At 41.7% G+C, this 25,604-nt stretch overlaps 2 protein-coding genes across 2 annotated transcripts; both read left to right on the top strand.

Annotated features, from left to right (window-relative positions):
• The first annotated feature begins 4,784 nt into the window (after positions 1-4,784).
• On the top strand, positions 4,785-5,135 carry LOC112649122 (late histone H2B.L4-like). The gene has a single exon (XM_025431151.1). It carries the CDS (start codon positions 4,785-4,787, stop codon positions 5,133-5,135), a length of 351 nt encoding a protein of 116 aa, XP_025286936.1.
• A 16,238-nt stretch (positions 5,136-21,373) lies between these two features.
• Positions 21,374-21,775, top strand: LOC112649208 (late histone H2B.L4-like). Its single transcript, XM_025431348.3, has one exon. The coding sequence runs from the start codon at positions 21,392-21,394 to the stop codon at positions 21,773-21,775; it is 384 nt and encodes a 127-aa protein (XP_025287133.2). The 5' UTR covers positions 21,374-21,391.
• The last annotated feature ends 3,829 nt before the right edge of the window (positions 21,776-25,604 follow it).

Genomic DNA, 25,604 nt, shown 5'->3' with positions numbered 1-25,604 from the left:
CATCTGAAGTGATGATCTAAGGTGAATAAGAGCTGGAAATTTAGCTCTCTTGCTTTCTTGAATGTGCTTTTAAACTTAATGGAAAGAGATGCCCAAGGCTGGTAATGGATGAAGAAGGGCATAGGAGGTATATGCTAGCACACTAGCACACACTGTGCTAAGCACATCACATCTTATTGAGCAGAAACTCAGATATCTAGTATCTGCTGATGATCCACAGCATCGAACCTCTGGTCTCCTTGTCCTGAACAGAATTCACTCTCTTAATAAACCACATATTTGGTATTCATGGTGAGCATAAATGTTATGGCTTGAATTGTTCTCCCCCCACATCCAAAAAAATTCCTATGCTGAAGCCCTAACCCCCAATGTGACTGCATCTAGGGATAGGGTATTTAGGAGGTAATTAAGGTTAATTGAGGTCCTAGGGGTGAGGCCCTAATCTGGTAGAACTGTGGTTTTAAAAGAAGAGGAAGAAACACCAGAGATCTCTCTCTCTCCCTGCCATGTCAGGACATGAGGGAGTGGCCATCTGCGAGACAGGAAGAGATTTGTCAGCAGAAACTGATTCTGTAGGACTTTGTTCTGGGACTTCTATCCTTCAGAACTCTGAGAAAATAAATCGTTATTGTTTATGCCACTCAGTCTGGTATTTTGTTATGGCAACTCAAACTGACTAATAAAATAATACCTATAAATAGGCAAGCTCAAAAAAAAAAAAAGAGAGAAAGGGATGCCTGGGTGGCTCAGCAGTTGAGCATCTGCCTTTGGCTCAGGGCGTGATCTCGGAGTCCTGGGATCAAGTCCTGCATCAGGTTCCTCACAAGGAGCCTGCTTCTCCCTCTGCCTGTGCCTTTGCCTCTCTCTCTCTGTCTCTCATGAATAAATAAAATCTTTAAAAAAAATAGGCAAGCTCTGATACCTGCCCTTAAACAATACTTTCATCACTTAAAATTTATAAGAACCATTCACCTATAATCTCTAATTATTAGAAGATGTCATACACTGCATTTGAATGTATGACAATCCAGACTGTGGTCTATTAATATTCATATATTTTCCTACAAAAAGGGATTATGTAGTCTGTACCTATTTGCAACATCAAGTATTATCTTGATCTCCTTCTAAGGGCTGATATCCTTAAATAATCACTGGGTTTACAGAAAGTGGAAGTTATTTTGTCTGCAAAAACATAAACTTCAAAAAGTAAAACAGTAGTTGGGTCAACTCTGATCAAATTTCAGTTAGGTAATACAATCACCAGGCTTAGTGTAGCCAGAAGATTTGAGAGTTTGAAATAACCATGTTAGTTATCAATACCTTACCTCTTGCCTGAAATGATTACTGGCAGTCACTCAGCTTCTTGCTGTGACAGACTGCTTACACTGTGCCCAAACCTGCCATCCTATACCTTCTATCCAGTAGTCCTAGGACTGCATACCGGAGCCTCAAACAATGTAGTTGTCCCTCTTTCAATATTTGAAGTTAGCTATTGTATGCTTGCCTCTATACCTTCAAGGCTTCTCCTGATGACACTTCCTGATCGTTTGGATCCAATTTACATGAATGGGGAACCTGGTTACTGATGTGCTCAAGTTTGCTCATGATCAGATCTCTACATCCTGATTCTGTCATTCAATACATTTGCTTTCCTTTCAACATTGCTATTTACAAATTTGAGAAACATTGTACATCTATGATAGATTCAGCAACCTCTGCATTTGCATATCATTTAGGCTGAATTTGCACAAGATTAGCATTATTTCAAAGGGCCTGACAATGAATTTTTTCAGGTGAGCTGGGATTAGATAATAACCCATTGTTCAGTTGCATCTGTTAATAATAGTTTCATTAACATTGATTCCATCCTGAGCAGTGTATTAAGCTGAGATGAGAGGTATATGATGGAAAGTGAAAGACATTGCTGCTAAGTGAGTACTCATACAGACAGATGGGAAAAACAATTGCTCACATACAGTAGTTTTACTCAGCATTTTTTTCATTTTCCTTTTTTTTTTAAAGTAGGCTCAATGCCCATTGTGGGGCCCAGAATGGGGCCTGAACTCAGGACCCTGAGATCAAGATCTGAGCTGAGATCAAGAGTGGGATGCTTAACCAACTTAACCACCCAAGTGCCTCTTAGCATTTCTTAAAGATATAATGTGGGGCTATCCTTCCAGCTAGTAGATTCACTTGCCTGTTTAACCAGAGCCATGGTTTTCCCCCAATAAGCCAACTATTAGTAGGGATTGAGATTTGGGGCCCTGAACAAACAAGGGACCAAAAATATATGACACACCCATTTACTTCTCAGTCTCTAAGAATGAATACCCAGAAACACTTACTGGTTCACACTTATCACCTGCTCCCATTTTGAGCCAATGGCTGTGGTACAGGGTCTGCAGGTTCTTCATTGGCTGAACCAGTGGAGGGTGGGTCTTGGGCTACTCTGACTGGATGTTCCCATCATCCCATGAGGCATAAGCACAGGTTCTGAAGCTTTGCACTTTAATAAACAAGAGCATAACAACCCCAAAAGTGTATAGATGAGAAAGCAATAGAATCAGATAAATCTGAGCTAGTTAGACTACTTACTTCAGTTCTAGGAAGCTTGAAAAATGTACTATTTTATGAACTTTTTGATTTAGCTCTTTCTGTAATGTGTTTGGATCCTTGGTTATTTATTTAAAAGAATTCCACAGTAGGGGTCATGTTGAAAGAAGTCTGTATGTGATATTTTGTTTTATGAATAATTCCCCCCCGTTTGATGCTTGTAATTTATTATTTACAGCAGTAAAGCTGTTTATTTTCTTTAAGAAGTCTTTTCTGCAATGTGATACCAAATTCATTAATAATATTGGAAGTAGAATTTTTGCATCCTTCTTTATAAGTGAGACTTCTCAGAAATTTGTTTAGTATGCTTTCTTCAATAGGTTTTTTTTCTTGGTATTATAGTTTCTTGAAATAAAAAAGAGAGTTTTTTTCTTCATTATCTGGAACTATTTATTAGCAGTAGAATTACCTGATCCTTGAAGGTCTTACAAGATACACCCTTGGAAGCCAGGCCACCTGGGATCACAGCCCATTGATGACCTCTATTTATTCAATTTTTCTTTGATTAAATTTCAATAATTGATTTGGTGTTATAATTTGGCTCAAATTGTAAGCTGTTTTGCATTCATACATGTAGAAATATGTTTGCATGTATCATTAAAAATATTGAAAGAGTTGAGCTTTTAATATTAAGATATTTCCCATTTTGGGATACCTGGGTGGCTTAGCCATTGAGCATCTGCCTTTGGCTCAGGGCATGATCCTGGAATCCTGGGATCGAGTCCTGCATCAGCCTCCCTGCATGGAGCCTGCTTCTCCCTCTGCCTGTGTCTCTGCCTCTCTGTGTCTCTCATGAATAAATAAATAAAATCTTAAAAAAAAGATTTTTCCAATTTTATTGTTAACTTTGCTCTCCTTAAGGAGGTTTCTTAGAGGATTAGGTTAATATATATTTTTCATCCAATAGCTCTAATATATATTAATCAATATTAACATTTAAAGTACTTTTAGGATCTAAATATTGATAAGAATTTTTTTTTAAAGATTCTATTTATTTACTCATGAGAGACAGAGAGAGGCAGAGACATAGGCAGAGGGAGAAGCAGGCTCCATGGAGGGAGCCTGATCTGGGACTTCATCCCAGGATTCTAGGATCACACCCTGAGCAAAAGGCAGGCACTTAACCACTAAGCCACCCAGGGGTCCCATTGATAAGAAAATTTTAAACTTGGTACATGTTTAAGGATTTAAAACTGTGTCTGTAAGTATTTTCATTTCTGTAGGTGTTCTGATTTTGGATACTGTGGTTTTGCCACTTCTTTCCCAAATCATGGAGAGTTTTTATCAGAACTGAAGACACTAGTTAGTAAGCAGGGTTCCTTGACTGTTGGAGAACTCTGGTCGCTATATCAGAGTTTCTACTCCAGCCATAGTGGCCATCCAGTAGATTATGGATTAGAGGTGAACTGGCCCACTTGTGGAACAGTCATTGTGCTAGTGTTATAATTTGGTTATGAAGGTCACAGTCTCCTAAGGGACTAAATTTGACATTCCACAATTTAGGTGATTTGAGTAATATATTTTTTAAAATATTTACTTATTTATTTGAAAGAGAGAGACAGCACAGGAGGGAGGAACAGAAGGAGAGGGAGAGAAAGAATCTCAAGCCAATTCCTTTTTTTAAAAAAAAATAAATTTATTTTTTATTGGTGTTCAATTTGCCAACATACAGAATAACACCCAGTTCAAGCCAATTCCTAATGAGGGGAGCTCCACAAGAGGCTAGATTTCAGGACCCTAAGATCATGACCTGAGCAAAATCAAGAGCCAGACGCTTAACCCACAGAACTAACCAGGCCACCCTGAGTGATATATTTTAAAGTTTTCATATAGGTATCTGTCAGCTGCTATTCTCAGAAGACCTTTTGCTATTTGTGGCATCTTACAAAGATTTTCTAAATGACGTCCCAAGAAGTTTAAAGGGCTCCAGATTTCCCTTTCTGATTCTCTGATGGGATATCAAGCTCGAGGGTATGCAATCACAGGTGACAGCCTGGCATAAATCTCCAATTTCCCCCTGTTGCATTTTGTACAATCAGATATTGAGGTTGCATGTGACATCAGGAACTGAAGCACAGTGCCCCTCAGCAGCCGCCATGGTTCTTCAATCCAAGCAGTTGGGAAGGTGAGCCCAACATGGCTGAACCTAGCTGTGAGACCTATTCTAAGGAATGCCTGGGCAGGAAGGTTATCACAGCAACAGAAACAAAGAGCCCAAAGCAGAAGCATCCAAGGCAATAGTGCAGCCACCACTGACCCAACAGTTTTGCCACCAACATCCCCAGGGCTCTGAACAGGTACAGAAGGGCCTGAGCCTCTTGCAGAAGGCTGTGAGTGTCATGCATTTGACCGTTAAGGACATCTTCGAGCGCATCGCCTACGAGGCCTCTCGCCTGGCTCGCTCCACCATTACCTCCAGGGAGAGCCAGACCGCCATGCACTTGTTGCTGCCAGGGGAGATTGGCAAGCACATTGTGTCCGAGGCCTCTGAGGCCTTCATCCGGTACACCAGACGCCAATGAACAGCTGCCTCAGCTACCTTCTGACCACCCCACAAAACAAAGGCTCTTTTCAGAGCTACCTCACTTGTCTGGAAAAGACCTGTAGCTCTCCACAAAGCCACTTACTCCAGAGTTTGGCCCTATGCCATGCTGCCCATCCTTAATGCATGTTCACCGCGGGCAGAACATGACAAAATGTTGTCAAGTCCACTTTAATATACGTGTGTGGTGTGGACCGTTAGGATTTCCCTTGGCTGGGTTGCATTTTGTCACTTTCCTAAATGGCCCGTTCCTTCAGGTCAGCCTCTTCAGGCATCTTTTTGGTCACAGCTGCGTGTCCACAGTGATTTGACTTGTCTTAAATATTCTCCTTCTCCCTCTTGTGTCGAGTGGTATCATCTAGAGATTTGAGTGTGTGATACAGCAATGAGTGAAGTGCTGTAGCAGATCCCGAACTGACACATAGTGCATTCACACTCCCCCAACAGAGCCTCTCGTCCAAATTCAACTACACACATGCAAGAGGACCCAAACACTGTGCCGAAAACTCAGTCAAACGACCTCGAATCGTGGCCTACTCGAGCTCCCCACCTTGGGAAAGGCCGATTTTACTGCATTCACATTTATCGGATTCCGTTCTTTGGTAGCCTATACTCTTGCACTTTTGACCCCAAATCTTCCTGAACCACGACTATGCATGGCTGATGGGATCGCCCAATGAGAGCAGCTGTGCTCCCAGCCTCTGCTAGCAGCAGCCAGTCAGCAACTGGCAGCACATGATCCGTGGCCATTGGCCCAAAGGGTGGTGTGGTGACCAGGGCTGAACCAATAACAGCCTTCCTGGGATACCCAGCCTGGAGATTGAAGGGGGAAGGTGGCATGATTGCCTGGGGATTTCTGTTCAAGCTCTTGCTTTGAAAAAGGGTGGTTGGAGTATAAGCATCCAGATGTCACGGTGGGACAAGTCCCTATCGTTTTTTTGCATCCAGATAAGCAGAGGCTGTTTGGGAATTAAGGGAACTAAGATGATTCCTTCCTCTACCTCAAGTGATCTGATGGGTATGAGAACTTAGGATAATGGTAATGCACCTTACTGCCCACTGTGTTTTTTTCTTAGTGCATGCCCCCCCTTTCCTTTTCCTATAGGTACATGATGAATTTCAAAACAGTTCGTGATTATCCAAGTACATTTCATTTAATTAATTTCTAGCTTCCTATATCTGTGGAGACAGAACCCACGGGGAGTTGGGAGGGGGCAGAATTCAATCCTTTGAAATTTGTTAGGAGTTGCATTAAAACTCACTATTTTATCATGTTTGCTATGTGTTCCGTGTGAACTTTTAAAATAAATTCTAAATAACCTTTGATTTGAATGTAGAAACCTGTGAAAGGTGTTGCTTAATCAAACAGTGAGACAAAAGTTATGGAAACCCAACTTTTTTTTTTTTTTTGCCCCTCGGTAGAGAGATAAAGCAAAAGGGTTGTGACAAAAGTGGGGGCTTGCTGCATAAATACTCAAGAAAATCTACCACAAAGCCAATGCAAGGAAATCTTGGGCGTGGTACCTAAAAAATGCCATATATACATTGGGAGCAAACTTTTGGAAGTATAAGCCTTTTGCAGAGCCATATGCCTTTTCAGAGAAAGAACTGTGTACCATTTGGAAAACTAAAATTTTATTTCACCCAGTCACTTAATTTCTAATGTGCTAACTGCTGCTGGTTCAGAATGCCTGTGTTTTTCAATATGACATACTGATGTTTTTCAATGTTATTCATGCACATTGGTCTCATACATGTCTTATTATGTAAACAGTCATTTTAAGAATATGAATTACTGAGGGTGTGTGTGTGTGTGTGTGTGAGCTGTGGGTGTTTTGCCTGTGTAATTTCCAAATCAAATGGGAGCACTATGAAATCAATGTTAAAATGCACCTAAATTGGGCTGCGAATGGAAGACTGGAAATGCAAGTTTGAGTGACACACATGAAATCTGGGAAGGAGAAAGGAAAATGGGGTGATGTTCGTCTCAGGAATGGAGGAGGAGATGGCTGTATCGCCTGGCATTGTGCCTCTGGGTCCACAGTGATAGTCACAGTCCTGCCAGTCTCTGAACCTCCTGTGGGGTCACTTGCCCCCTGTCTTGAAGGATAATGCATGTTCCCAGCCACATACAACTGTAGGCCCTCTTCTTGTTTGTAGAATCCCAGTAGTAAAATAGTCTTCCTTCATTTTGTCCCATCTGTTTCTCCTTTAATCCAAACTTGCCACATTTCTGCCAATATAAAAATCTCAGAATAAAAACACTTGTTGGCTTCTTTTGCAATTCAGAGGATTCAAACCATCACACAGGAGGGTCCTCCACATATCTTTCTTGGACAACCATATCTCTATTCCTGGATTCTGTTGTGATGGTTGATTGGACCCATGTGTCACATGCCTAAGCTCCCAACTAATGGTTTTCCAGGCACACCCTTGGCCCTTTTTATTTTTTTTAAAGATTTTATTTATTTATTTATTTATTTATTTATTTATTTATTTATTTATTTATTTGAGACACACAGAATGAGAGAGAGACAGAGACAGAGACACAGGCAGATACACAGGCAGAGGGAGAAGCAGGCTCCATGCAGGGAGCCTGACATGGGACTCAATCCCAGGTCTCCAGGATCAGGCCTGGGCTGAAGGCAGCACTAAACTGCTGAGCCACCCAGGCTGCCCCCTTGGCCCTTTTTTAAAGCAGGCTATCTGGATAGGTTGGAGGAAGTTCAAACCATCATGTGCTATTTTGTCTTGGTTTCACACTATGTTCTTTAATTATTGTGTCTCCTCTGGCATTTACTATGAGCAGCAAGTAGAAACCAAGCCATGCCTTCAACACTATGTGTGCTTAGAAATCTTGGCTTACTGTCCCAGCTTATCATGTAAAATTTCTACTCTTCATCAAACACTGGAATGCAGTTCAGCCAAATGTTCTGCCACTCGACAATAAGGATGGCCATTTCTCTAGTCTCCAATAACAGGCTTCTAATTTCCAACCTCTATCTCATCAGAGCATCTTTGTCATTCACATTTCTAGCAACATATTTTTTCAGGATGCTCTTTGTATTCTCCAAGATGATAGAGTCTTTGTCTACAGCTCTGGTCTTTTCTGTATGAGCTCTTACCCAAAGTACATTTATTGTCCATATTTCACCCAGCAGTCCCTTGAAACAATCTCAGCTTGTTCTGTCACACACCTCAAAACTCTACCACTCATACCCATTACCCATTCAGAGCCAGTCTCAATGTATTAAGTGTTTGTCACAACATCATCCTACCTCCAAAACCTAAATATGTGTTATTGTGCTGGGGCTATCCTTACAAAGTACTACAGACAGGGGAACATAAACTACAGAAATGTATATTGTCTTGCAGTTCTGGAGGCTAGAAATCCAAACCCAGTGTCTGGGAGTCAGGTTGATTTCTTCTGAAATGTGTCAGGGAAGGATGTATTCCTGGCCTCTCTCCTAAACTCTTACATGGTTGACTTCCCCCGCTGTCTTCACATTGTCTTCTTTGAATGCATATCTCAGTGTCCACATTTCCCCTTTTTATATAGACAACAGTGATTTAGATTAGGGCCTATGTTAAAGAATGTATTTTAACTCAATGGCCTCATTATAGACCTTACCTCCAAATATGGTCCTCTTTGAAATTAGGACTTCCTCAGATGAACTTGTGGGAACATAATTCAACTCACATGAGATGCGAAACCTGAATTGTACATGGGCACATGTGCTGCCTCTTCCATTATATTCATTATAAGGGGTCCCATTAGAGAACTAAGGTTTCTATTAAAATTATTTGAATGTTGCTTAATTTTATTGTATTTTTAATTTTTCTGGCTTCCTATCTCTGTGATAAAAGAAGATACTCTGATTTTAATCCTTAGATATTAATTAGGATTTCCTTTAGGGACTGATATTTAGTCAATAGATTAAGAATGACATTGTACCTTTAAAATAATCTTTAATGTTCCCGTGCATGATAACAGTTTCATCCAAAGAAAGAGACAAATGTGGATAATCTACAAAAATCAAAAGGTTTTTTTTTTTTTGCATCTATAATTTCAGGAATCAAATAGGAGCATGAGTAAAACAATGTTGAAAATGCACCACATAGTCTCTAAAGGAGAGTGTAAGGGGGAGTGACCAATATGAAATCCAAGATAGACCAAGGAAAAATGGGTTTTGAAGTTGACAGAAAAGAGGAGTACATCTGATTGTTCACTTCGGAAGATGATTGAGGACAAAGGACATCTGGTGAGAATTCATTCTCTAATAGTGCAGTTAATGGTAATGACTAATTGAGGGAAAAGGTTTTATTACTTAACAAATTATAAGCAACAACCCTGGGAAAATAGTATTAATAAGTCAATTATACCCCACTGAAACTTACTCAACATTAGCCTTGTTATAGAATTCATTCAAAAACAGAAGGGAGAACCTAAACTCGGTATAGAAGTTTCTGCATAAAGAGTTCAAGAAAGAACAGCTTAGAAGACTCCCTAGTAACTGGAGTTACTACCTTAAGACACTCAGATATATCTGATCCTACTTCTTCAAGATCTGTAAACTTTTCTCCTGGAAAATGCAAGCCTTCATGACTTGCACATCAGCATCATGAAGATAACGGAAGTATCCAGCCAAAGTAGCACAGGCATTGCTCAACTCTGAGTTAGCCAAACAGGGACATGGAGCTGCTGACTCATAGCTATTGGGCCAATGTGCAGGTAGATGTGTCAGGCTGAATCCGTAAGAGTCTTATTGGGTACTCAGACTCTGAGAATGAGGGAGAAATGGGTATCATACTTTACCTGCTGTTTGCTTCTTTGTTTGATTAGTTGTATGTTTTTAATCATGATGAGGATATGAACCCAGACCTGTGAGTGGACATACCTCCCCATGCTTGCGTCAAGTAACAGAAGACTTGTACAAAATGATTTCCCTTGACCATGACCTTGTATTATCACTCAGGCTATTTGAATGTTCCATATTTTTTGTTTGTTTTTATCTCGAGACACATGGACTGACCAAATAAGACCCACGGCATTACATACTCAGATTTGCTTGAAGCGGTTCTTTTTTTTTTTTTTTTTGAAGCGGTTCTTGAATAACTACAATCTTTGTGAAAACTGGGCTTTTTTCCTCCTGGGAGAAGGAGATGCCAAGGAAAATCCTATTCCCAGTCCTTAGGTCTGGCGGGGGGCGGGGCGGGGGGGGGCAGAGGGCAGGGGGCAGGGGGAAGGTCTCTGTGAGAAGTTGCAATCATGTGAGTGTCTTGGTATAGCTCTCAGGTTCAAATTAACACTATCAGCATGATCCAGATAATTCCTGGTTGTTCACCCAGACACATGCCTAATTCATATCTAATCCTTTCTGGAGGGGCTTAATCTTTATTGAGACTTTTGCAAAATTCCTGCAGAAGTCTTCTTATACAAGCACATAATCCAAAAACAAGCCTCCCTCAGCAAAATCAAATTAGAGAATGGAAAACTCCAGAATTATCACGAAACGCCAAGCTTACAAAATAAATGTGCTTAACACATTTATATAAATGACAGGACAAATGAAATATGAGAAAGATACAGGTAATCAACACAAAAACACTAAATGAGTTTTCTAGAGTTGATCATTGTAATCACTAGAACATAAGATTAAAGAAATTTTACACAACTGAGATATAGCTGGATAGAGCATTGTGAGCTGGAACTCGGGTAAAAGAAATAATACAGAACAGCTCCTCATAACATAGAGAAATAGAATGAAAGTAAGGCAAAGAGATTTCAGTAATTAGTTATTATGTACATCTCATAGGCATTCCAGAATCACAAACTCTGGTGAATTTGGGGAAAATAACAGTCAAATGAGAATGTCTGGTAATTTCTCCAAATTCAGGGAAGCCATGAAATTCTAGATCCAAGAAGCCATGTGAACACATTATAGTAAAGCTGTGATGTAAGCATAGAGAGCATAATAGCAGACAAAAGGGCATGATGCCTAAAAACAGAAAACCAAATAGTGTGACAGCATCCCTCTTTTCATCAAGAAATGGAAGCCAAAAGCAAGTGCTGAGGGGAAAAATTACAGTCGACCAAAGTCGCCTACTTGGCCAGAGTATCATTTGATAACAAGGCTGTGATGGACATAGAGACTGACCACCTGGAATCTCCCTTAAAGACAGACTCTGCTTCAGCAGCTTAGAGTGCATTCAGCTGGCAGTCCTCAGCCATTAGCCTTTTCAGTCATTACCTCAGCTATAGAGAACTGCCTTGCCTGAGCTCAGGGACTTGCCTTGATAGCCACGTCCAAAGTCTGATCGATCGATGGGAGTCGAATAATATATGTCTGGTCCCTTCCTCAGCCATTAATCCTGATTAAATTCCCTGTGCACTGAACCGCATCTAAATGCTGGCTACCCTAAGGTCTTAACTCCAAAATACAGACACATGAGAAAAGTCATAAGTTGTGTGTTTCCAATAAAAGATACCATATTAAAGGAATGTCTCAAGAATGTAACTTAGGAAAATAGAACATGATCTAAGATGCAAATAGAAAAGGTAATAGAATGAATTGGCCAACAGGGGTAAATGACAAACAGGGTATATATAAAACAGTGGTAATCATGACTACAGCTACTTTGATGATCCAAGTACACAAGCCATAACTAAATACTAACAAGTATGCATCACTTGGATAATGGGAGAGCACAAGGAGGGCAGCTCATATCCCACTCTTCACTGGCTTAGTCAGTGGAGGAAATGGAGGCTACTGGCTGAGTAGATGACCCAGGATTACATTTCTGGGATATAAGCTGTAGAATTGGAGGGAGAAATTGGTGTGGTCCTTTCCCCGGCTTTTGTTTGCTTGCTAGCTTCTTTGTAATCATGACGACTTAATGATAGGAGTACAGAGAAAATGATGTATCTCTTGCATCATTCATCAAAAGGTTTGATTGCTAATTTCTCAAGTGTGACTTTGGTATCCTCACATGTAAATGGGAATGATCAGATCTGTTTAGTAAGGTTTATAACTCCTTTTATCATCGTATTTTTTCTAGTAATAAAAATGACATATTTTCCCTTCATAATTGGTTTTCTTTTTATTAACAATAGCATCTACCATTCCTTAAAGTTCTCACAGAAAACAACCTTGAAAACCTTGCCATCTGGACAATAGTTAATTGATTGCCTGCATTTCTTTGATGCTTGCATTTCTTTGATGCTTCTTAACTCCCTTTGTTCCACGGCAGGGGGGGGGGGAGTTCAATTTCAGTTATTGATTTTTTTTCATGAATACATGCTAAGTGTTTGTTTCCAATATTATTGAAAAAAATGCTTTTAATTTAAAACTATTTTCCATTTTATTTTATTTTAATTTTTATAATAAATTTATTTTTTATTGGTGTTCAATTTGCCAACATACAGAATGACACCCAGTGCTCATCCCGTCAAGTGCCCCCCTCAGTGCCCGTCACCCACTCACCCCCAACCCCCGCCCTCCTACCCTTCCACCACCCCTAGTTCATTTCCCAGAGTTAGGAGTCTTTATGTTCTGTCTCCCTTTCTGATATTTCCTACCCAATTCTTCTCCCTTCCCTTATATTCCTTTTCACTATTATTTATATTCCCCAAATAAATGAGAACATATAATGTTTGTTCTTCTCAGATTCACTCATTTCCCTCACTATAATACCCTCCAGTTCCATCCACGTCGAAGCAAATGGTGGGTATTTGTCGTTTCTAAAGGCTGAGTAATATTCCATTGTATACATAAACCACATCTTCTTTATCCATTCATATTTCGATGGACACCGAGACTCCTTCCACAGTTTGGCTATTGTGGACATTGCTGCTAGAAACATCAGGGTGCAGGTGTCCCGGTGTTTCATTGCATCTGTATCTTTGGGGTAAATCCCCAGCAGTGCAATTTCTGGGTTGTAGGGCAGGTCTATTTTTAACTCTTTGAGGAACCTCCACACAGTTTTCCAGAGTGGCTGCACCAGTTCACATTCTGACCAACAGTGTAAGAGGGTTCCCTTTTCTCCGCATCCTCTCCAATATTTGTGGTTTCCTGCCTTGTTAATTTTCCCCATCTTCACTGGTGTGAGGTGGGATCTCATTGTGGTTTTGATTTGTATTTCCCTGATGGCAAGGGATGCAGAGCATTTTCTCATGTGCTTGTTGGCCATGTCTATGTCTTCCTCTGTGAGATTTCTGTTCATGTCTTTTGCCCATTTCATGTTTCTTTGGTGTTGAGTTTAATAAGTTCTTTATAGATCTTGGAAACTAGCCCTTTATCTGATAGGTCATTTGCAAATATCTTCTCCCATTCTGTAGGTTGTCTTTTAGTTTTGTTGACTGTATCCTTTGCTGTGCAAAAGCTTCTTATCTTTATGAAGTCCCAATAGTTCATTTTTGCTTTTGTTTCTTTTGCCTTCGTGGATGTATCTTGCAAGAAGTTACTGTGGCTGAGTTCAAAAAGGGTGTTGCCTGTGTTCTCTAGGATTTTGATGGACTCTTGTCTCACATTTAGATCTTTCATCCATTTTGAGTTTATCTCTGTGTATGGTGAAAGAGAGTGGTCTAGTTTCATTCTTCTGCATGTGGATGTCCAATTTTCCCAGCACCATCTATTGAAGAGACTGTCTTTCTTCCAATGGATAGTCTTTCCTCCTTTATCGAATATTAGTTGGCCATAAAGTTCAGGGTCCACTTCTGGGTTCTCTATTCTGTTCCATTGATCTATGTGTCTGTTTTTGTGCCAGTACCACACTGTCTTGATGACCACAGCTTTGTAGTACAACCTGAAATCTGGCATTGTGATGCCCCCAGCTATGGTTTTCTTTTGTAAAATTCCCTTGGCTATTCGGGGTCTTTTCTGATTCCACACAAATCTTAAGATAATTTGTTTCAACTCTCTGAAGAAAGTCCATGGTATTTTGATAGGGATTGCATTAAAAGTGTAAATTGCCCTGGGTAACATTGACATTTTCACAATATTAATTCTGCCAATCCATGAGCATGGAATATTTTTCCATCTCTTTGTGCCTTCCTCAATTTCTTTCAGAAATGTTCTATAGTTTTGAGGGTATAGATCCTTTACCTCTTTGGTTAGGTTTATTCCTAGGTATCTTATGCTTTTGGATGCCATTGTAAATGGGATTGACCTTAATTTCTCTTTCTTCAGTCTCATTGTTAGTGTATAGAAATGCCACTGATTTCTGGGCATTGATTTTGTGTCCTGCCATGCTACCAAATTGCTGTATGAGTTCTAGCAATCTTGGGGTGGAGGCTTTTGGGTTTTCTATGTAGAGTATCATGTCATTGGTGAAGAGGGAGAGTTTGACTTCTTCTTTGCCAATTTGAATGCCTTTAATGTCTTTTTGTTGCCTGAGTGCTGAGGCTAGGACTTCCAGTACTATGTTGAATAGCAGTGGTGAGAGTGGACATCCCTGTCTTGTTCCTGATCTTAGGGGAAAGGCTCCCAGTGCTTCCCCATTGAGAATGATATTTGCTGTGGGCTTTTCGTAGATGGCTTTTAAGATGTTGAGGAATGTTCCCTCTATCCCTACACTCTGAAGAGTGTTGATCAGGAATGGATGCTGTATTTTGTCAAATGCTTTCTCTGCATCTATTGAGAGGATCATATGGTTCTTGGTTTTTCTCTTGCTGATATGATGAATCACATTGATTGTTTTATGAGTGTTGAACCAGCCTTGTGTCCCAGGGATAAATCCCACTTGGTCATGATGAATAATCTTCTTTAGGTATTGTTGTTTCCTATTACCTCTTGTTGAGAATTTTTGCATCTGTGTTCATCAGGGATATTGGTGTATAATTCTGCTTTTTGATGGGGTCTTTGTCTGGTTTTGGAATTAAGGTGATTCTGGCCTTATAGAATGTGTTTGAAAGTATTCCTTCTCTTTCTGTCTTTCTGAACAGCTTTAGTAGAATAGGTATGGTTTCTTCTTTAAACATTTGCTAGAATTCCCCTGGGAAGCCATCTGGCCCTGGACTTCTGTGTTTTGAGAGTTTTTTGATGACAGCTTCAATTCCCTCCCTGTTTATCGGCCTGTTCAGGTTTTCTATTTCTTCCTGTTCCAGTTTTGTAGTTTGTGGTTTTTCAGAAATGCATCCATTTCATCTAGATTGCCATATTTATTAGCGTATAGGTGCTCATAATTTGTGTTTAAAATCGTTTGTATTTCCTTGGTGTTGGTGGTGATCTCTCCTTTTTGATTTTTGATTTTATTAATTAGAGTCTTTTTTCTTTTTAATGAGGCTGGCTAATGGTTTATCTATCTTATTAATTCTTTCAAAGAACCAACTCCTGGTTTTGTTGATCTGTTCCACCCTTCTTTTGGTTTCTATGTCATTGAGGTCTGCTCGAATCCTTATTGACTCTCTTCTTCTGCTGGGTGTACAATCTGTTTGCTGTTTTTTCTCCAGCTCCTGTAGGTGCAAGGTTAGCTTTTGTATTTGAGTTCTTTCCAGTTTTTGGATGGATGCTTTTATTGCTATGTATTTCCCCCTCAGGACTGCTTTTGCTGTATCCCAAAGATTTTGAACAGTTTTATCTTCATTCTCATTAGTTTCCAAGAATCTTTTTAATTGTTCTCTAATTTACTGGTTGACCCTTTCATCTTGTAGCAGGATGGTCTGTAACTTTCACATGTGTTTGAATTTCTTGCAAAGTTCTTCTTGCGATTGAGTTCTAGTTTCAAAGCATTATGGTCTGAAAATATGCAGGGGACGATCCCAATATTTTGGTATCAGGTAAGACCTGATTTGTGACCGAGGATGCGGTCTACTCTGGAGAATGTTCCATGTGCACTTAAGAAGAATTTGTATTCAGTTGCATTTGGATGTAAAGTTCTGTAAATCTGAAATCCATCTGGTCCACTCTATCATTTAAAGCTCCTGTTCTTTGGAGATGTGCCTAGAAAATCTGTCATTTGCAGAAGCGCTGTGTTGAAGACTCCACTTTGAGTGGGAGTATTATTGAGTAGTATTGAGTATTATTATCTAAGTACATCTGAACTTTGGTTATTAATTGATTGATATGCTTCGCAGCTCCCACATTTGGGGCATAAATATTTATGATTGTTAGGTCATCTTGTTGGATAGATCCTTTAAGTATGATATAGTGTTCCTCTTTATCTCTGACTACAGTCTATGGGATAAACTTTAATTTGTCTGATATGAGGATGGCTACCCCTCCTTTGTTTTGAGGACCATTTGAGTGGTAAATGGTTTTCCAACCTTTTATTTTCAGGCTGTAGGCGTCCTGACGACTAAAATGCGTCCTTTGGGCAGCCCTGGTGGTTCCACGGTTTAGCACCACCTTCAGCCTAGGGCCTGGTCCTGGAGACCCAGGATCGAGTCCCGTGTCGGGCTCCCTGCATGGAGTCTGCTTCTTCCTCTGCCTGTGCCTCTGCCTCTCTCTCTCTCTCTCTCTGTCTCTCATAAATAAATAAATACAATATTAAAAAAAATAAAATGATTCTTTTAGACAGCAATTAGATGGGTCTTGCTTTTTTATCCAGTCTGAAACTCTGCGCCTTTTGGTGGGGTCATTAATCCCAGTCACGTTCAGAGTTACTATTGAAAGATATGAATTTAGGGTCATCATGATACCTATTCAGTCCCTGTTTTTGTGGATCGTTTCCTTGGACTTCCTCTTTCTTTTACAGAGTACCCCTTAATATTTCTTGCAGAGCTGGTTTGGTGGTCACATATTCTTTCAGTTTCTGCCTATCTTGGAAGTTCTTTATCTCTCCTTCTATTCTGAATGAGAGCCTTCCTGGATAGAGTATTCTTGGCTTCATGTTCTTCTCATTTAGGACCCGGAATATATCCTGCCAGCCCTTTCTGGCTTGCGAGTTCTCTGTGGAGAGATATGCTCTTGATACTAATACTTCTCCCCATCAAGGTTAGGGATCTCTTGTCTCTTGCTGCTTTAAGGATCTTCTCTTTATCTTTGGAATTTGCAAGTTTCACTAATTAAACATCGACGTGTTGAGCGGTTTTTATTGATTTTTTTTGGGGGGGGGATCTCTCTATCTCCTGGATCTGAATGTCTGTTTCCCTCCCCAAGTTAGGGAAGTTCTCAGCTATGATTTGTTCAAAAACACTCTCTGGTCCTATGTCCCTTTCAGTGCCCTTGGAACCCCAATTAAATGTAGATTTTATTCTGAGGCTATCATTTATTTCCCTTAACCTATCCTCATGATCTTTTAATTGTTTTTCTCTTTTTTTTTTCCTCAGCTTTCTTCCTTGCCATCAACTTGTCTTCTATGTCACTCACGTGTTCTTCTTCCTCATTAACCCTCGTTGTTAGGACCTCCAGTTTGGATTGTGTCTGATTTAATTGATTTTTAATTTCGGCTTGATTAGATGTAAATTCTGCAGTCATGAAGTCTCTTGATTCCTTTATGCTTTTTTTCTATAGTCACCAGTAGTTTCTCAATTGGCTTTCTGACTTCGAATTGTAATCCAAATTCTGTAACTCTGTGGGAGAGAGGACTGTTTCTGATTCTTTGTTTTGTTGTGAGTTCTTCCTTCTAGTTTTGCTCAGTGCAGAGTGGCTAAAAACAGTTGTCCTGGAAAAAGGAAGGAAAAAGTGGGAAAAGGAGGGATAACAAACAAACAAAAACAAGGAGGGGAAAAAAAAAAAAAACAAGGAGGGGTATCCTCCAATTCTATATACTGTAAGTCCCTTGACTCCCTCTGGAGCCTTCCAGTGCTGCTTGGTTAAGAACCTGCTCTTCCCCTTTCCTTCCAGCTGGTCTTCTGCAGGAGGGGCCTGCTGTGCTGATTCTCAGGTGTGTGCATCTGGTGGAGTTGCACTGCTCCAGCTAGGTGCATGGTTCAGTGGGAGCTGTTTATTCTGTGAGGCCCCTGCTCCCTGGCGGCCCTGCTCAGTTCCAGGCACAAGGTGACAACAGGAGGAACAACAACAGTGGCGTGGCCACCTCTTCAGCCCTGGAGTCAGCTCTAGCAGTAAGTACCGTAGTGTCCCAATCTGCAGGGGCATGGATGCTCCTGGGGCGGGGGTGCACTGATATGTACAGTTCGGAGGTGCCTGGTGGCAGGAGCATCCTTGTTGTCCTGTGTCCTCCTGGGCTCCGCCTGTCCCAAGGGCAACGCCGGATCCTGGGCTGTGTCCCCTGCACCTTGGGCTCCGGGGCCTGCACTCTTGGAATCGCGCTCCAGGGGCTGCGCAGCCCCCTCTGTACAGAGCCACCGCCTGAGTGGCTGCCGAGGTGCTCTCGGGGCCCTACCTGGTGTGCGTTCCAGCCCATTATGGAGCTCGGCCCGTGGTGTGTGGAGCGCTCTCCCCCGGGGTACAGTTCCACTGTTAGTCACCTGGGGAACCTGGGGGCTCCACTGCCCCTCCTGGGATTCTGCCAGAGTTCTCTGTGAGCACCTTTCTGTCCGAGAAGTTTGGTAAAGTTTCTGCTTCTCTGGGACTGGGCTTTCCTGTCCTGGTGGCTCTCGCTGCCTGGCCTTAGCTTGGCTCCTTTCCAGGGCCCCTCCCCCACTGGATGCTTATTTATTCATTTTTTTTCCGTCTTCCTACCTTGATAGATGCGTGAACTCTTCTCTCTGTAGCATTGCAGCTGTTCTCTCTTTAAAATTCAGGCCGAATTAGTAGGTTTTCAGGATGATTTGAAAATTATCTAGATAAGTTGGTGGGGACAGTTGACTTGGGGAATCCTTCTCTTCAGCCATCTTGCCCCCTCCCTTTTTATTATTTTTTAAAGATTTTATTTATTTATTCATGAGAGACACACAGAGAGAGTAGAGACAGAGAGACAGAGACAGATAGGCAGAGACATAAGCAAGGGAGAAGCTGGCCCCATGCAGGGAGCCCGATGCGGGACCGATCCTGGGCCTCTGGGATCACACCCTGGGCGAAGGCAAGTGCTCAATCCCAGTCGTCCCAATTTTTCTTTCTTTTTTTTTTAAGATTTTATTTATGTATTCATCAGAAAGAGAGAGAGTCAGAGACACAGGCTCCATGCAGGGAGCCCGACGTAGGACTCGATCCCAGGTCTTCAGAAGCTGACATGTTGCAGGATACCAACTCTGGTCAGTTGATCTTATGCCTGGAAAGCTAGAATGGAGGAGAGCATCTTCAGAGAGAATCATCTGTGGTAGCTGCAGGTTCAAGGCTGTCAGGACAATGAGGAGTTTTGAGGACACTGGGAATTGACCCTGTGGGGTGGTCCCTTCTCCCTCTCCTCTCCTGCAGCAGCACCTGTTAGGTAGGCTGAGTGTATGACAATGATAGTAGTTACTTGAAAAGGTAAGCAAACTGATCTTGTCAAACCAGCCTGTGGTTCCAACCATGTTGTGATTTATTTGCTAGTGCCAATTTTACTGCTTGTGATTATTGGCTGGCATATGATTGCTTGGCAAAAAAGGGTATTCAAGTGACTGTGCCAGGATGGAGGCTTACTGGGGACTCCTTGATGCTTGAGGTTCTATTTTACTCGGGGTACTAGATGTATCTTACCCTACTAGGTTGGGGCCAGGAAGGCACATGACAGCTCTGCTTGAGAATTTCTGGGATCTCCTGTTATCTCTTGGGGACAAACCTTAAGGTTCACAGAGCTCCAGACATTTCATCAAGTCCACAGCCAATAACCTCCTAGCCTCATCTCCTCATCTCTCCATTTGAGCAGGAAACATGGGGGAAATAAAGATTCAGCTCTGGTTCATCCCATCCTGCTGGCTCTCTCTTAGTGCTTTCACAGAAGAGTGCCACAAGGAGCTGTTAAGAGAGATGTCATTAGTTCTGACCAGATTCAATCCCTCCCTCTCTTAGTTGGAGCCTCTTAATCTAATGTCTTTGCGCAGAAAAAATGGAAAGAAACTGGTCTCCTTTATGCCTCCCTTTCCTGTGTGCTACTCCTTAACTGCCAAAAGAAGTAATTCAATAGAGGGACGCCTGGGTAGGTCAGCTGGTTTCGCCTCTGAGTCTTGATTTCCATCAGGTCATGATCTCAGGGTCAGAAGACTGAGCCCCGTGTGGGCTCTGTGCTGGGCATGGAGCCTGCTCCAGACTCTCTCCCCTTACCTCTGCTCCTCCTCCCTTCCCGTTCTTTACAAAAAAAAAAAAAAAAAAAGTAAGTGAATAGAAAGTGAAGATGCTCAAGAAGTACTAGCTCCCATTACAAATTCATTAAATGTGGGATCCCTGGGTGGCGCAGTGGTTTGGCACCTGCCTTTGGCCCAGGGTGCGATCCTGGAGACTCGGGATCGAATCCCACATTGGGCTCCGACATTCTCAGGGTCAGAAGACTGAGCCCCGTGTGGGCTCTGTGCTGGGTATGGAGCCTGCTTCTCCCTCTGCCTGTGTCTCTGCCTCTCTCTCTCTCTCTCTGTGACTATCATAATAAAATAAATTAATTAATTAAATAAATAAATAAATAAATAAATAAATAAATAAACCTCTAAAAACTCTTTAGAAAAATTCATTAAATGCGTTGCCCAGCCCCTATTCTTTTCCTCTCTCTATCTGCTCATGTGTTTACGATCTCCACTTTATATTGACTGTTGCTTGTAAGATGCCGATACATTAATTCCAGAGCATTGGATTTCTAGTACATCCTGAAACAATGGCACTTAGTGCTTATCAGAAATAGAGTAATGATGTAGAATAAAAAGTATTCCAGGGCAGCCCAAGTAGCTCAGCGGTTTAGCACCACCTTCAGCCCAGAACATGATCCTGGAGATCCAGGATCCAGTCCCACGTCAGGCTCCCTGCATGGAGCCTGCTTCTCCCTCTGCCTGTGTCTCTCTCTCTCTCTCTCTCTCTCTCTCTCTCTCTCTGTGTGTGTGTGTGTCTCACATGAATAAATAAATAACATATTTTAAAAAAATTTCATTAAAAACACGACTCATCCAAGATCTGTTGCTGTATTAAATTGAAAATCTGCAGATAAAATGTACATCTTCAGTGGGATATTTGAATGTTTTTCTGAAATGTCCCAAGTTTAGAGGACACCAGATTCCTACTCTGATTGTCCGATGTGATGTCAAGCTCCAAGATATGCAATCAGAGGTGACACAGCCGCATGGAGACCCACTTCCCTGTGTCCCATTTTGTCCAATCAGATATGGAAGTTGCTTGTGACATCAGGAAATGCAGCAACTATAAAGGGACCAGCAACCCTCAGCAGGCACTATTGTCTTTCCTTCTGAGCTGTCATGAAGCTGAGTCCCACATGGCTGAGCCTGGCTGTGAGACCTCTTCCGAGGAAAGCCTGGGCACGGTCGTGCTGGCGGCAGGAGAAGCCGAAGCACCAATGCCACCGCTGCCGCCGCTGCTGCTCAGTTTCAACATCTACTTCCCCAGGGTTCTGAAGCAGGTTCTCCAGGGCCTGAGCCTCTCGCAGAAGGCCCTGAGCATCATAGGTTCAGTTGTTAAGGACATCTTTGAGCGCATCGCTGATGAGGCCTCTCGCCTGGCCGGCTCCACCAAGTGCTCCACCATCACCTCCAGGGAGATCCAGACCGCCGTGCGGCTGCTGCTGCTGCCCAAGGAGATTGGCAAGCATGCTGTGTCTGAGGCCTCCAAGGCTATCATGAGGTACACCTTTAGCAAGTGAGCTGCCTCTAGATCACCTGACCACTTCGCAAACCAAAGGCTCTTTTCAGAGCCACCTCACTTGTTTCGGAGAAGACCTGTAGTTCTCCACAGCGCCACCTACTCCAGCATTTGGCCCTATGCCATTCTGCCCATCCTTAAAGCACGTTTACAGTTTATTAAACATTACCGAATGTATCCACTCTATTGCATGTCTCTAGTGCAATTTGCTCCAAGAAAAATCATGGATTTATGGATTTATTTTAACCACATTTCATTCAGCTGCTGGCCTAAAGTGTCATTCCTGTCAGTTGTTACCAGATCTGCCTTTACAGTTATCTGCAAGGTCAAATCTATTTGTGTAATACATTTTTAAAACTTTTTATTTTTAAAAAGATTTTATTTATTTATTCATGAGAGACACAGAAAGAGAGAGAGGCAGAGACGTAGGCAGAGAGAGAAGCAGGTTCCATGCAGGGAGCTCGATGTGGGAGTGGATCCCAGAACTCCAGGATCATGCCCTGGGCCAAAAGCAGAGGCTCAACTGCTCAGCCACCCAGGCACCCCCATTTTAAACTCTTTCCACTCTCTTCTTCCAAGAACATATAGTGAAATTGCCCAGAGTTCCTTTATTTTTTAATTTAAATTTTAGTTAGTGAACATACAGTGTAATATTTAGTGATCCATCACTAACATACGATACCCAGTGCTCATCACAACAACTGCCCTCCTTTATACTCATCACCCATCTATACCATCACCCACCCACCTCCCTCCATTAGCCCTCAGTTTGTTCTCTATCCTTAAGGGTCTCTTATGGTTTGTTACCCTCTCTCCTTTTGTTCCTTTTCCTCTTCCCATGTGTTCATCTGTTTTCTTACTTAAATTCCACAGGAGTGAGATCATATGCTGTTTGCCTTTCTCTGACTGACTTAATTTCACTTAGCATAATACACTCTAGTTCCATCTGTGTCATTAAAGAAGGCAAGATTTCATTTTTTTTTTGATGGCTGAGTAATTGTCCATTATCTCCTTTTTATCCATTCGTCAGTCGAAGGACATCTGGGCTCTCTCCATAGTTTGGCTATTGTTTATAACGCTGCTAAAAACATTGGGGTGCACATACCCCTTTTTTTTCCCTTTGAATCTGTATTTTTGTATCCTTTGGGCAAATTCCAAATATGCAACTGCTAGATCTGAGGGTAGCTCTCTCTCTAACTTTTTTAGGGACCTCTATCCTGTTTTCCATAGTGGCTGCACCTGTTTACATCCCCATCAACAGTGCAAGAGGGTTCCCCTTTCTCCACATCCTGGCCAACATCTGTTGTTTCCTATGTTGTTAATTTTATCCATTCCGACAGATATGAGGTGGTATCTCATCGTGGCTTTGGTTTGCATATCCCTGATGGTGAGTGATGTTGAGCATCTTCTCATGGGTCTGTAAACCTTTCGGGTGTCTTCTTTGGAAAAGTGTCTATTCATATCGTCTGCCCATTTCTTAACTGGATTTTTTGGTTTTGGGTTGTTAGTTTGGGAGTTTCTGGAAACTTGTCCATTTCTTCCAGGTTGCCCAGTTTGTTGGTATATGATTTTTCATAGTAGTCTCTTATAATTGTTTGTATTTCTGTAGTGTTGGTTGGGATCTCTTCTCTTTCCTTCCTGAGTTTATCTATTTTGGTCCTTTCTCTTTTCCTTTTGTCAAGTATGGCTAGGGGTTTATCAATTTTATTAATTCCTTTTTTAAATGATTTTATTTACTTTGTCATGAGAGACACTGAGAGAGGCAGAGACATGGGCAGAGGGAGAAGTAGGCTCCTTGTGGGGAGCCTGACACAGGACTTGATCCCAGGACTCCGGGATCATGGTCTGAGCCCAAGGCAGATGCTTAACTGACTGAGCCACCCAGGTGCCCCCTAAACACACTTTTATCACATGTCACCTATTAAGGAATTCATCTAAGTACATGACTGAGGATACAGACACAGTATGGAAGTAGCTAAATCAAAATGATAAAAAAAAAAAAAACAATACCTACTCCAGTCTCTCTGGAAACTGAAGTTACTGTTATAACTAGTTTGTATTTCTCTGATTCTTTTCTTTTCCAGGCTATTATCCTTTGTTTTTGAAAGGTAGACCTTCATGGCCGGCAGTTATGCATCATTAGAATGATGGCAGGTTCCACTGAGGGCAGCCAAGTCTCACTCTCCTCTGAGCTAATGAACAACTTTCAGGCCCTTACCCGCAGCCATTGACCTAAAGTTTGAGTAGGTGGACCTTGAGATGAGCCCATAATAGACTTCCTGGTGTTCATCCTTGGAGATCAAAGAGTAGATTGGTATGTTTCTTTGCCTGTTACTAGCTTTTCAAACTCTTATCACTTGTTTGCTTTTAATTATAGTGATTCAAACCCATGTTTCCAAGACTAAGGTGGACGTGTCTCCTGTCTTCTCCATCAAACTAAGAAAATGATAGAAATGAATTAAGAGCCATAAGGTGATTTGTACCTGCCCATCTTTTTCTTCAAGCTGTCTGAAGTTGAATTAATTTTTCTTTTCTTTTCTTTTCTTTTCTTTTCTTTTCTTTTCTTTTTTCTTTTTCTTTTTTTTTTTTTTTACCTCAGGTGCATGAGCATTAATACACAACCCACCCCATTGACTTGGCAGGATGAAAACCCAGTTGCCCAGTTGACTAGATCTGGGCCAATAAGATGCAGTTAATCCTAGTTTCATGAAGACAGGGTATCACTGAAGAAATGGGGAAACAATCTCTGTTTCTCATTGTAATCTTCATTACAAATGATTAAGTTTCCATAAACTAAAGGCTCCTTTCCTGAGATGCAACCCACCACTTGCTCAGGTCACCGTTTGGTTCCTCTTCACATTCTCTGGTGGAAATAGGGTTTGCGAAACCAATGCAAAAATCCTAGTGCCCTGGGGTACCTGGAGTGGGTTAAGCCTCTGACTCTTGGTTCTGACTCAGGTTGTGATCTCAGGGTCCTGAGATGAAACTGGGTTGGCTCCAGATTCAACAGGGAGTCTACTTGAGATTCTCTCACCCTCTGCCCCTCCCCCTGCTTGCTCTGTCTCTTTGTTAAATAAACAAATAAATCTTTAAAAAAAAATGGGGTTGGTCCTGATTCTGGATCCATCGTAGCCTTCCTCCTCTTTGATCATGGCCTGTCACTCTTGGATAAGAGCAGAATGAGTGTTAGGAGGGGAGGAGAAAGCTTGAAAAAGTGGCCACTTACTCTTTCTTCTTATTATGAGGTACTTTAAAAACAAATCCAGGATCACAGGTGGGTTTTGGTCAGTCCATGAGAGGACATTAGTGGGACAAGAGAGCACTAGGACTCATCTCCACAGGGTCATCAATTCAGTCCTTGCCATGCTGTCTGGCAACTATCTGAGGGTTGTGACATGGTCAGACTTGTCCCTCACAGCCTCTGTTGTAACCCATGATTCTTGTGAACATGATATCCAGAAACCTGTCCACAATTTAACTACCTCTGTCTCTAAGATCTTACTACAAGAGGTAATAGTGAGCAGCCCTTGGGGTACCGCAGTTAGATGGGGACCATAGGACCATGTGTGGACTCGATGCCAGACCAGGTATTTTGTCATACACAACTGGGAATTTTTGTTTTAGGAATGAATATCGTATGCATTGTCTTTGTGCTCATTAAAATAATGGACTGGCTTAGTGAATTCTATCCCTTCTAGGGATTCAAGTGGAGTCTTCCCAGAAAAGTGAATGGCCTTACCCAAGATCACATAGCAACTCTGGTTGCTGGTCCATCAGATGTGTTGAAAGCCTTTGAGTGTTTGATCCTATCAGGGGTTCACAGAAACCCT

This window comes from Canis lupus, chromosome X (genome assembly GCF_003254725.2).
Source record: "Canis lupus dingo isolate Sandy chromosome X, ASM325472v2, whole genome shotgun sequence".
NCBI lineage: Eukaryota > Metazoa > Chordata > Mammalia > Carnivora > Canidae > Canis > Canis lupus.
This window is presented reverse-complemented; position numbering and strand designations above follow the sequence as displayed.